This window comes from Natator depressus, chromosome 1 (genome assembly GCF_965152275.1).
Source record: "Natator depressus isolate rNatDep1 chromosome 1, rNatDep2.hap1, whole genome shotgun sequence".
NCBI lineage: Eukaryota > Metazoa > Chordata > Testudines > Cheloniidae > Natator > Natator depressus.
Window position 1 is genome coordinate 345,788,977 of NC_134234.1, and position 12,270 is coordinate 345,801,246.

At 67.9% G+C, this 12,270-nt stretch overlaps 2 protein-coding genes across 3 annotated transcripts in view; one reads left to right on the forward strand and one right to left on the reverse strand.

Annotated features, from left to right (window-relative positions):
• Positions 1 to 7,239, forward strand: SCO2 (synthesis of cytochrome C oxidase 2). Its single transcript, XM_074942770.1, has 2 exons — positions 1 to 119; positions 3,867 to 7,239. The coding sequence occupies exons 1-2, from the start codon at positions 32 to 34 to the stop codon at positions 4,865 to 4,867; spliced, it is 1,089 nt and encodes a 362-aa protein (XP_074798871.1). The 5' UTR covers positions 1 to 31; the 3' UTR covers positions 4,868 to 7,239.
• The window catches only part of NCAPH2 (non-SMC condensin II complex subunit H2), a 21,453-nt gene continuing 15,964 nt past the window's right edge, over positions 6,782 to 12,270 (reverse strand). Inside the window, exons 14-21 of one of the 2 annotated variants that reach the window (XM_074942769.1) lie at positions 12,058 to 12,111; positions 11,158 to 11,228; positions 10,711 to 10,828; positions 10,150 to 10,215; positions 9,169 to 9,224; positions 8,443 to 8,544; positions 7,557 to 7,706; positions 6,782 to 7,228 (exon numbers count right to left, since the gene is read on the reverse strand). In XM_074942769.1, coding sequence (XP_074798870.1) covers positions 7,091 to 7,228; positions 7,557 to 7,706; positions 8,443 to 8,544; positions 9,169 to 9,224; positions 10,150 to 10,215; positions 10,711 to 10,828; positions 11,158 to 11,228; positions 12,058 to 12,111 — 755 coding nt within the window. In that variant the 3' untranslated portion in view covers positions 6,782 to 7,090. The remainder of the gene's footprint in view (positions 7,229 to 7,556; positions 7,707 to 8,442; positions 8,545 to 9,168; positions 9,225 to 10,149; positions 10,216 to 10,710; positions 10,829 to 11,157; positions 11,229 to 12,057; positions 12,112 to 12,270) is intronic. The other variant, XM_074942768.1, reaches the window with a different exon arrangement.

The window sequence follows — 12,270 nt, forward strand, 5'->3', positions numbered from 1 at the left end:
GGGTGCGCGTGTTGGCGTTGGGGGATTCGGCATGGCACTTCCTGGTCTGGGCGCGCCCCGCCCCCGCACGCGCTCGGAGCGAATCTGCCGATGGAGAGAGACCACGGCGCTGCCGCCAGGTGGGAGGAGGGAACTCGGGGCCGGGCTGGCGGGGGGCTGCGGGTCGGGAGTGGGGGGCACCGGCAGAGCTGGGGGGGGGGCCGGGCTGGCGGGGGGCTGCGGGTCGGGAGTGGGGGGCACCGGCAGGGCTGGGGGGGCCGGGCTGGCGGGGGGCTGCGAGTCGGGAGTGGGGGGCACCGGCAGGGCTGGGGGGGCCGGGCTGGCGGGGGGCTGCGGGTCGGGAGTGGGGGGCACCGGCAGGGCTGGGGGGGGGGCCGGGCTGGCGGGGGGCTGCGGGTCGGGAGTGGGGGGCACCGGCAGAGCTGGGGGGGCCGGGCTGGCGGGGGGCTGCGGGTCGGGAGTGGGGGGCACCGGCAGAGCTGGGGGGGGGGCCGGGCTGGCGGGGGGCTGCGGGTCGGGAGTGGGGGGCACCGGCAGGGCTGGGGGGGCCGGGCTGGCGGGGGGCTGCGAGTCGGGAGTGGGGGGCACCGGCAGGGCTGGGGGGCCGGGCTGGCGGGGGGCTGCGGGTCGGGAGTGGGGGGCACCGGCAGGGCTGGGGGGGGGCCGGGCTGGCGGGGGGCTGCGGGTCGGGAGTGGGGGGCACCGGCAGAGCTGGGGGGGCCGGGCTGGCGGGGGGCTGCGGGTCGGGAGTGGGGGGCACCGGCAGAGCTGGGGGGGCCGGGCTGGCGGGGGGCTGCGGGTCGGGAGTGGGGGGCACCGGCAGGGCTGGGGGGGGGGCCGGGCTGGCGGGGGGCTGCGGGTCGGGAGTGGGGGGCACCGGCAGGGCTGGGGGGGCCGGGCTGGCGGGGGGCTGCGGGTCGGGAGTGGGGGGCACCGGCAGGGCTGGGGGGGGGGCCGGGCTGGCGGGGGGCTGCGGGTCGGGAGTGGGGGGCACCGGCAGGGCTGGGGGGGCCGGGCTGGCGGGGGGCTGCGAGTCGGGAGTGGGGGGCACCGGCAGGGCTGGGGGGGGGGCCGGGCTGGCGGGGGGCTGCGGGTCGGGAGTGGGGGGCACCGGCAGAGCTGGGGGGGCCGGGCTGGCGGGGGGCTGCGAGTCGGGAGTGGGGGGCACCGGCAGGGCTGGGGGGGGGGCCGGGCTGGCGGGGGGCTGCGGGTCGGGAGTGGGGGGCACCGGCAGAGCTGGGGGGGCCGGGCTGGCGGGGGGCTGCGGGTCGGGAGTGGGGGGCACCGGCAGAGCTGGGGGGGGGGCCGGGCTGGCGGGGGGCTGCGGGTCGGGAGTGGGGGGCACCGGCAGGGCTGGGGGGGCCGGGCTGGCGGGGGGCTGCGAGTCGGGAGTGGGGGGCACCGGCAGGGCTGGGGGGGCCGGGCTGGCGGGGGGCTGCGGGTCGGGAGTGGGGGGCACCGGCAGGGCTGGGGGGGGGGCCGGGCTGGCGGGGGGCTGCGGGTCGGGAGTGGGGGGCACCGGCAGAGCTGGGGGGGCCGGGCTGGCGGGGGGCTGCGGGTCGGGAGTGGGGGGCACCGGCAGAGCTGGGGGGGCCGGGCTGGCGGGGGGCTGCGGGTCGGGAGTGGGGGGCACCGGCAGGGCTGGGGGGGGGGCCGGGCTGGCGGGGGGCTGCGGGTCGGGAGTGGGGGGCACCGGCAGGGCTGGGGGGGGGGCCGGGCTGGCGGGGGGCTGCGGGTCGGGAGTGGGGGGCACCGGCAGGGCTGGGGGGGCCGGGCTGGCGGGGGGCTGCGAGTCGGGAGTGGGGGGCACCGGCAGGGCTGGGGGGGGGGCCGGGCTGGCGGGGGGCTGCGGGTCGGGAGTGGGGGGCACCGGCAGAGCTGGGGGGGCCGGGCTGGCGGGGGGCTGCGAGTCGGGAGTGGGGGGCACAGGCAGGGCTGGGGGGGCCGGGCTGGCGGGGGGCTGCGAGTCGGGAGTGGGGGGCACCGGCAGAGCTGGGGGGGGGCCGGGCTGGCGGGGGGCTGCGAGTCGGGAGTGGGGGGCACCGGCAGAGCTGGGGGGGGGGCTGGGCTGGCGGGGGGCTGCGGCTCGGGAGTGGGGGGCACCGGCAGAGCTGGGGGGGCCGGGCTGGCGGGGGGCTGCGGCTCGGGAGTGGGGGGCACCGGCAGAGCTGGGGGGGGGCTGGGCTGGCGGGGGGCTGCGGCTCGGGAGTGGGGGGGCACCGGCAGAGCTGGGGGGGCCGGGCTGGCGGGGGGCTGCGGGTCGGGAGTGGGGGGCACCGGCAGAGCTGGGGGGGCCGGGCTGGCGGGGGGCTGCGGGTCGGGAGTGGGGGGCACCGGCAGGGCTGGGGGGGGGCCGGGCTGGCGGGGGGCTGCGGGTCGGGAGTGGGGGGCACCGGCAGAGCTGGGGGGGCCGGGCTGGCGGGGGGCTGCGAGTCGGGAGTGGGGGGCACCGGCAGGGCTGGGGGGGCCGGGCTGGCGGGGGGCTGCGGGTCGGGAGTGGGGGGCACCGGCAGGGCTGGGGGGGGGGCCGGGCTGGCGGGGGGCTGCGGGTCGGGAGTGGGGGGCACCGGCAGGGCTGGGGGGGCCGGGCTGGCGGGGGGCTGCGAGTCGGGAGTGGGGGGCACCGGCAGAGCTGGGGGGGCCGGGCTGGCGGGGGGCTGCGGGTCGGGAGTGGGGGGCACCGGCAGGGCTGGGGGGGGGGCCGGGCTGGCGGGGGGCTGCGGGTCGGGAGTGGGGGGCACCGGCAGAGCTGGGGGGGCCGGGCTGGCGGGGGGCTGCGAGTCGGGAGTGGGGGGCACTGGCAGGGCTGGGGGGGCCGGGCTGGCGGGGGGCTGCGAGTCGGGAGTGGGGGGCACCGGCAGAGCTGGGGGGGGCCGGGCTGGCGGGGGGCTGCGAGTCGGGAGTGGGGGGCACCGGCAGAGCTGGGGGGGGGCTGGGCTGGCGGGGGGCTGCGGCTCGGGAGTGGGGGGCACCGGCAGAGCTGGGGGGGCCGGGCTGGCGGGGGGCTGCGGCTCGGGAGTGGGGGGCACCGGCAGAGCTGGGGGGGGGGCTGGGCTGGCGGGGGGCTGCGGCTCGGGAGTGGGGGGCACCGGCAGAGCTGGGGGGGCCGGGCTGGCAGGGGGCTGCGGGTCGGGAGTGGGGGGCACCGGCAGAGCTGGGGGGGCCGGGCTGGCGGGGGGCTGCGGGTCGGGAGTGGGGGGCACCGGCAGGGCTGGGGGGGGGGGCGGGCTGGCGGGGGGCTGCGAGTCGGGAGTGGGGGGCACCGGCAGAGCTGGGGGGGGGCCGGGCTGGCGGGGGGCTGCGAGTCGGGAGTGGGGGGCACCGGCAGAGCTGGGGGGGGGCCGGGCTGGCGGGGGGCTGCGGCTCGGGAGTGGGGGGCACCGGCAGAGCTGGGGGGGCCGGGCTGGCGGGGGGCTGCGGCTCGGGAGTGGGGGGCACCGGCAGAGCTGGGGGGGCCGGGCTGGCCGGGGGCTGCGAGTCGGGAGTGGGGGGTACCGGCAGAGCTGGGGGAGTGTGGGGCTGGTGTACCAGGGGGCTGTGGGGCATCGGCAGCGCTGGGGGGAGCCCAGGGCTGCAATGGGAGGGGCGTGGCTGGAAGGCCGGAGCCAGGTCCATCCGCACAGAGCTGAGGGAGGTGAGGGTCGCCCCATGGTCCAGGAGCCTCTAGCCTGAGCTCCAGCGTTACCAGCCGCCTCCTGCCATGAGGGTCTAAAGTCGGTTGTTTCTCCCATCTCTGTTCTGTGTTCTGGCTTCCCACGATCTCCCCGGGCCTGGCCCGCAGGCCGCCCACAATTCCCGCAGTGCAGAATGCTACGGATGAGCCCAGCCCAAAACACTCGTTACTTGAGGCTTTTTCGTCCTTTCAGCTTTGCCCAGGATGTTTCAGACTCTCCTGCTCCGGAGCCGCTGGCCCTTGGCCCCATGCGGTGCCCAGCAGCTCAGCCTCCAGGGGAGATCCTGGGCTTTCCGGGAACGTGCCCAGAGACGCCCTCCAGCCGGCTGCGCCAGGTGGTTCGTATTGACAGCCAATAAAACAGTCTGGCCGTCACCCTGCTTAAAAGCCTGGGAAGTTGGCAGTAGCGGGTACACCAAGCCTGCAAGGTGGTTCCCAGGTGCAGCAGCAGGGACTCAGCATCGAAGATGGGCAGGTCAGACCCTTTCCTGGAACAGGGTCACCAGGAGACTGTTCGCCCAGGGGCCCCCGTCGACCGGCAGCTCCGCCACACGGATACAGCTGAGGACTCGGCTGCTCATCACCTGCCTCTTTGGGGGGGCAGTCCTGGGTGCGTGGCTCTACATCCGCTCTGAAAAGGAACGGCAGCAGAAGCTGCAGCGCATCCAGGAGCTAAAGAAGCTGGCCATCGGCCAGGGGGACTTCCACCTGGTGGACCACACCGGGCAGCCCCGCTCCAAGGCCGACTTCTTGGGGCAGTGGGTGCTGCTCTACTTCGGCTTCACCCACTGTCCAGACATCTGCCCGGAGGAGCTGGAGAAGATGAGCCAGGTGGTGCAGCTGCTGGACCAGGAGCCCCAGCTGCCCCGGGTGCAGCCAGTCTTCATTACGGTGGACCCCGAACGGGACAACGTGGCCGCTGTGGCCAAGTACGTGAAGGAGTTCCACCCGCGCCTGCTGGGGCTGACTGGCAGCCCGGAGCACGTGCGGGAGGCTGGCAAGGCCTATCGGGTGTACTACAGTGCCGGGCCCAGGGACGAGGACGATGACTACATCGTCGACCACACGGTGATCATCTACCTGCTCAGCCCCGACGGGCTCTTCCTGGACTACTACAACCGGAGCAAGAGCGAGGCGCAGATCGTCCAGAGCATCAAGGGGCACATGGAGACCTACCAGACGCTCTTCAGCTGAGCACCACGCGGCAATAAACGCCCTGCTTGCAGCTAGGGCAGAACGACGGGGCCTGAGCTCCTTTCTGTAGCCCAGCACTGCTGCTCCAGGCTGAGCGTTGTGAAACAGGCAGCGGGGAAGGGGCCTCCTGCAACTGCAGGGGCTCGGCTCCTCCAGGGCCCCTTCCCTTACAGCCACAGGGGCTCATCTCCTGTGCCAGGTGGGGAGAACCCCCTACAGCCGCAGGGGCTCGGCTCCTCCTGGGCCCGGTGGCCAGGATCCTTCCCCTACAGCCGCAGGGGCTTGTCTCCTCCTGGGCCAGGTGGGCAGGACACAGACAGACACGCACACCCCTGCAGCCACAGGACCCCCTCCCCTTACAGCCACAGGAGCTCCTCTCCTCCTGGGCCGGCTGGGCAGGATCCCCCTGGAGCTGCACAGTGAGTGCTGTTCTCAAACTGGCTGGACCAGGCCTGTCACCATCAGACCCAGCTGCTGCTTTGCAGCTCCCAGCCCTGCTTGCAGTGCTACCATTAATCCTTAGCACAGGCAGAGCAGCCAAAATCCCTGAGGCTCCTAGAACAGAGAACAGCGGGAGGGGCGCGCGAGCGGTTGTGGATGATGGGGCGCTGGCAGCAGCAGGGCGGCTGTCCTGTATGTTGTGGGTGTCGGCTTGATGCAGCACCATGTGCTGGAAGCCGCAGGCGGGCTGGTGGAGGGAGGTGGAAGCTGCACTGAACCTAAGGATTATTCAAAGCCATCCTGGATGGATATTGGAGGGGGGGTGTATTTCCCACCAAGTCTCCTGGGAGGAGCTGGCTGGTCTGTGGGGCTCAGCCCACCCTGGGGAGCCAGGTCTCCTGCTGTCGAATCCGCACCCTGCAGCTCTAATGCCACCACTGAAAGGACTTGGCCCCTTCCACTAGGCCAGTTTGCAGCAGGTCCCAGGCCAGGTGTGTCCAGCGGCTCCCCCCACCACCCCCAGGCAGGCTCAGGCAGCACGTTGCATTTATGGAGCCTGTGCGCTCACGTGGCGGGGAGAAGAGAGGCAGAGCAGCATGGGCCACACGCTCAGTCCATGGTGCGCCTGCCCCTACTTGGAACATTGGTTGCCCCATCTCAGCAAAGCTCTTAGAGTGGGAAATGGTAGCGAGCAGGGCAACACAAATGGTTAGGGGGCTGGAACAGCTTCCATCTGAGGAGATTAGAAAGATGGACTGGTCAACTTGGAAAAGAGACAACTAAGGGGGGTATATAAGAGAGGTCTGTAAAATCATGAAGGATGTGGAGAAAGTGAACCAGGAAGTGTTGTTTACCCCTTCACGCAGCACATGATCCAGGGGTCACCCAATGACATTAACAGGCAGCAGGGTTAAAACAAAAAGTATTTCTTCACACAATGCCCAGGCACCCTTGGAAATGCATTGCCAGGGGATGTTGTAAAGGCTGAAAGTAGAACTGAGTTTCACGAAGAATTAAGTAAATTCCTGGAGGACAGCTCCAGCAGTGGTTATTAGCCAAGCTGGTCAGGGACAACCCCATGCTCTGGGTGGCCCTTACCTCTGACTGTCAAAAGCTGGGACAGGACAGGGGCTGGATCACACGATAAATCACCCTGTTCTGTTCATCCCCTCGGAAGCCTCTGGCACTGTCAAGACGACAGGACGTTGGGCCGGCTGGACCGTGGGTCTAATCCCATTCTTATGGCTGCCACAGGGGTTGGGGAGCAGGGGCTGCCCATGCTGGCAGCTGAGGAAGGAATCACTCCAGGCAGAGCCATGTTTTTCTTTAACAGTTACATGCTGGGGACTGGGGGGAGGGAATAGGAAGGATGAGACAGGATCCTCCACACCCAGCCTGTGAGCATTTGGGGTCAAAAGCTGGGCCCACCTAGGGAATGGGGAGGGCATAGCTTGTTTATACGCCCTGGAGCCTGAACCTGCCCTGCGCCTCACCTGGTGGCCCAATCCCCCCCATTCACAGGGAAAGCGCTTCCCAAGACCATACCCATGCTTTATTACTGCACAGGCTGTGCCAATGGAAAGAGGCAGAGCAAAGGGAGAAGAAGAGGGGCCCACCCCACGTGAGGAGGCGCTGGGCCCACAGAAGACAGCTGAGGCAGCAAAAGGGACAGGCTGTACAGGGCATGCTGCCAGAGCTCAGTATATACACAGGAAATAGGCAGGGCGCTAGGAACGCAGCAGCCCTGGCGGTGCCATGCACCCCAGAAACCCGCGGGCGTTGTCAGTTTGACACAGAGGGGGCCATGTAGGTGTGGAATCGCTCGTGCGCTCGCTCTTGGGTCAGGAGTCGCAGCCTCATGGTGTCCACCGCCTCCTCCAGGCCCGGCTGCTGGCTGATTTCCACCGTGTAGTCATTGGCCTGTAAGGTGAACAGCAGAGTTAGGGGACTGGCTAGGACTGGGATCCAGGAGTGGGGGCATGGGGCTGTTGCTGGGGCACACCACTGATGAGGGGGCACAGGTCAGGGCCTGCAGAGGGGCACATGGGAGCAGCAATGCAGGTGCATGGAGTGGCCCTGGGGAGTTGCGCTGAGAGCCAAGGGTAGAGGGCAGCAGCCTGCGTGAGAGTTCCAACTGCAGGTGACTCTCGCAGGGGGGAGGCCGGCCACCCGCACACCCCACAGCAGGGTGGAGGGGCTGATTGCTGTCCATGGGGAGCAGGGCACTCCGCCTAGCCCAGACACTCACCAGCTGTAGCGAGGCCAGCATGGAGCGACACACCTCGAAGGCCGGCTTCCCCGCCACCAGGCTGGCGAAAGAGTGCCACTCGCCCACCTGCCCACAGCTCGCTGCCAGCTGGTCCCCGTAGCTGTGGATGTCGAAGGCGGCTCGCTCCTCCTGCATGGGAAAGGGGGAGTTAGACACTGTGCCCAGCACTGAGGGACCAGGCCAAGCCCCACTCACCCACGGCCACTAGCAAAAGCTGCCCAACTCCTGGGGGAGTGGGAGGATGACCCAGGCAGTCCCCTGCCCTAAACCACATTACAACTGTCTCTATCCAGGGCTGAGAGGCACCAGCAGAGCTGTGGTGGGAGCCAAGGGCGGGACATCAGGTTGGGTTTGAGGGGCACTGGCAGAGCTATGGGGAAAGCCCAGGCTGTGGGTCAGGATTGGGGGCCTCTGGCAGAGGGGGTAGCAACAGTGCTGGGAGCCCCCCAGGCCTGGGCTCCTGCTCTAGGTTATGCCACTGTTCATTCCCCAGGCAGCAGCTAATCAGAGATGCGCTCAGCCTGTAGTGCAGTGGGGTGGCAGCGCCTTTAAGTCAACAGGGTGAGAGGAGATGCCCGCCAGAGACTGGGACCCAGGCCTGGGCTTCCCTGCAGGGAGCAGAGTACCAGGCTGAGAGCTCTGGCCAAATCTGCACAGAGCTGGGGGGGGACAGGGACGTGCTCTCAAGCCTCACTTCAGCAACACCCTGCATGCCCACTGCCAGGGGCCCAGCCACCTTCGCTCCTAGCCCTCTGCTGCACACTCCACCCACCCCTGGGGCTCATCCCTGCAGAGAGCCCAGCCCGTGCTCCACCTGGAGCAGCTCCCCCACAGCCGGGGACAGGTTCCCATGCTCCGGCCTCACCTGCTCCTGCAGCTTGGGTTCCATCTTGTCCTCCCAGTCACGGATGCGCTGGGACAGCACCGTCTCGCGGGCATACTTCTGGGAGTTGGCAATGAACAGCTCCTGGGGACAGAGAGATGGGGGATCAGGGAAAAGGAGGAGGGGGGAAGATTCCAGCATCCACCCCGGCTGTGCCTCACTCCCAGCTCCCCACTGGCTCAGGGGAACATTAACACGAAGACGTGGGCAGGGGTCACTTGTGCCAGCATTGCCAGACGTGGCTGCTCCACACACCTAAGGCAGCGCTGGCAGGGGCGCTGCCCCCCAGCTGCAGTGGGTGTGGTGGTGCTCACCTCTCAGTGCTGAGGGCTCACCCCAAGGAGCAGCTGGGCAGCTCCCCATCTCTGCTGGAGAGCTCAGGCCTGGCCCCCTAACTGCACGGCCTAGAAATGGGGGAATCAGACAGCTAAGAGGCTGAGAGAATCCAGTGCTGTCTCTGGCCCAGCTGGGTCGAGGCTTTCCGACCTGCTAACAAGCCCCGCCTGCCCCCCACCATCCCTCTTGTTCCTGGGCTAGGAGGGAATGAACATTTACAGGCATCCCTGGAAAGCCACGGCCCTTAGCTGCAGCATCAGGAAGGGCACAGCTACCCAGGCAGCAAGAAGGGCTGATGGGCAGGTGGCACTGCAGGGCCAGGCTGAGGCAGAGAGGCTCTGCCCCAACTGCCCCCAGGGGATGGGTACGTACCACGTTTCTCCTCACCAGCTCCTCATAGCTCAGGGAGTCAGGAATCGCGCAGGGGCCTGAAAGCGAAGGGGAAGCTGTAGCTGAGAGCAGCGCAAGCTGTCACGGGCGCCCTGCCAACCCACTGACAGGGATGGCGCTTCCCCAGCGCCATGGGGCTCACTGTCCCCAGAAAGCGCATGGAGCTTGCTACCTGAGCAGCTGGGTATGTGCAAATGTGCACACGCACATGTGCGGGGTGGGGAGACACACCACTCTCCTAACACAGGCAGGTTTTGATGAACCCAGAGGCCAGATGGGGCCTGGTGCAGCCAACCACATCTCTGGGGCCCTACCAAATTCAAGGCCGTGAAAAACACGTCATGGGCCATGAAATCAGACCTCCCCTGTGAAATCTAGCTTTGGAGGGGCAGGGCTGGGGGCACCCCCACCCAGGGGCTCCTACCTTTCACTGGGCTCCAGCTGCTGGTCCCCCAGGCTGGGGAGGAATGGGACTCCCCCTGCACAGCCACTCTGGGGGAGGGCGGGGCCGGGGGCGTTGAGAGAGATCATACCCATCTCTAAAGGCAGCGCAGAAGTGAGGGTGGCAATCCCACGACCCCCTTACTACAGTTTTGTGACACCCCTCCCCCAAGACCCCTTTTTGGGTTGGGACCCCCGGGTTACAACACCCTGAAGTTTCAGATGTAAACATCTGAAAATGTGAAATTGACCAATTTTTAAACCCTCTGACCATGAAATGGACTGTGAATTTGGTAGGGCTCTAGGCATCTCTAACTTAACCGCAACCCATGGAGCCTACAGGTCCCAGCATGCAGTACTCCATCATGAGGCGGAGCACTGCGTGCTGGGACACGTAGTCCACAGGTGCCCAGCTATGGTAATGCCCGCTCTGTGTTGCACATCCTTGCTGTAGCTCCAGGCACGTTGCCCGCACAGGCCCCTTGGGGTAAATGAGGCTGCACCAGTCTGGGACTACGTTACCCAGGTCGCCCTCGGCCAGCTGCTCCGGGGCCTCTGGGTGGATGTCCTCTTGCTCCAAGAAGTCATCTGCAGAAGGAGAGAGGACTCTGGTCAAGGGTTCGTGGGAAAGTTCCTGCCCAGACATCGAGCCCCGTTTAGCTCTCACACGCTGAGTGCGGAACCGCTGAGCCAAGGGGAGCGGGGATTGTGGGGAGTCCCTGCAGCCTGCTCTGTCCTTGACCCACCCAAGAGAGGACAAAGCCGTCACACAGCAGCTGCCCTGGGCCAGGAAATCCTGCGCTGGCTTCCAAGGGGCAGAGCGGGGCACAGAGCCTGCCTGTCTAGCTCAGGTATGGCCCAGGTCAGAGCAGACGCTGTCCGGCAGCTGCAACAGCCCCAGCACGAATTCTCACTCCAGTTTCTAGCGGGGTTGGGCCCAACGTAGCAAATGCCACCCCTCTGATGGGCACTAACTGGCCCAGACCTCCAGGGCAGGTGTGAGGCACAGTGGCCAGGATCCCGTGCCCAGGGTGGCAGTGATGGTGCACAGATTGCCCCAGGCTCTGAGGCTTTCGGGAGTACCTGCCCCCCCGTCGTGGTCCAGGTAGTCGTCCATTCGCTCCTCGTCCGCGGCATTCAGCTCCTCCTCGGCCTCCTCCCACAGCTCCTCCTCCTGCAGATGCTTCCCCAGCAGCAGGCCCTGGGAGAGGTAACAGGCCCAGCCGTCACCACTGGTCTCAATGTGAGTGCCTGCCTGCCACCAGCCAGCGGCCGTCCTCGGGATTTACATCGCCATGACACCCACAGCCCCTGAGCAGTACGTGCCAGGTGGGGCTGCCCACGTGGTCCCTGCCCTGTGGGGGGCACGCCAGGGAAAGGTGCCCTAGCCACTGGCCAATCTCTGTGGCTGCCCAAGTGCCACCCAGCCCCATAGCAGCACGAGTGCTCACAGGAACCTGCCCCTTTCTGCAGGCGGACCAAGGGCACCTCCACTTTCACACTCGTGCCCCAGCGTAGCTGCTGCCTCACCGTTCTCCTCTGCAGCTTCCTCTGCACGGCCAGCCGCTCCTTCAGCTGCTTCCAGTACAGAACCTCCAGATCTGCCAAGACACAGTGGGAGCATGAGAACTGCCCCGCCAGGCAGAGACGGACGGAGCCAGGCGGCATGGCTTGGACGCCCGGCACGGCTCCTGCCCGCAGGCTCTAGGCACAGCCCTGGCTTGGCTGCAGTCACAAACTGGCTGGGCTCCACCCCCAGCCCCGAGGGAAGAAAGAGCTCCAGGACAGGCACATGCAGCCAGACCCCTGGGGCGGGAGCTGCTGCCAACCAACTGGGCATGCAGTTCCCATCCCCCTTCAGTGAGACAGCTGGCTGGACATCCCGCTCCAACCAGTTTGGCCCAGCGCTCCCTGGGGTGGGGATGTGCGTGTCCAGGTGGGGAGAGGGCTCAAGGCACATTCTCTCCCCGACCCTCCACCTCACCGGCTGGATCTCCCGCCACGTGGGAGCTGAGGGCTGGTAATATGCTAGAAAAGCACGTCGACCGAGCTGCATCACTTGGGGGTGTGAAAATCCACATGCCGAAGTGACGCAGTGACGCCGACCTAAGACCCCGTGTAGGCGGGTTCTTCTGTTGACCTAGCTCCCACCTTTCAAGGAGACAGATTGGCCTGCCAGTTGGGAGAACCCCTCCCATCGGCATAGCTAATGTCTACACTGCAGTGTGCTTTCCAGTGTAGACAAGCCAGGAGGAATGCTCTGGGGCTGGGACAGCGCTGACGCACTCATTGGTTTCGCTCTGCGAGGCTCCGTGAAAAGCAGGCTCCAGAGGTGTTTGGGTGTGGGAGGGGAGGGGCGTTTAGCGCAAGCAGAGTGGGCAGCGAAGGGAGGTTGCCTCACACGCACATCACCAGCCACGCCCCGCTCACCAGCGAACGTGGGCCCTTTCCTCTTGGTTCTTCTGCTGTCAGCTCTGTCGTTCTCTGGGGAGAGACCAGAAATGGGCAACACTAGACAGCCGGGTTCTGCGGGGATAGCCCTGTCAGTCGAACACCAGCCAGCAGATTACTGGGGGCAGGAGTGGGATTAAGGACAGATACGTGGCTGACCCAGTGCTTCAGGCACCAGCCGAGGATTGGGGT

Bases quoted from the DNA above. Each gene is read 5' to 3' on its own strand.
- SCO2 (XM_074942770.1), top strand. From the start codon at position 32: ATGGCACTTCCTGGTCTGGGCGCGCCCCGCCCCCGCACGCGCTCGGAG. The intron at 120-3,866 runs GTGGGAGGAGGG...TCGTCCTTTCAG, and splicing joins GACCACGGCGCTGCCGCCAG to CTTTGCCCAGGATGTTTCAG.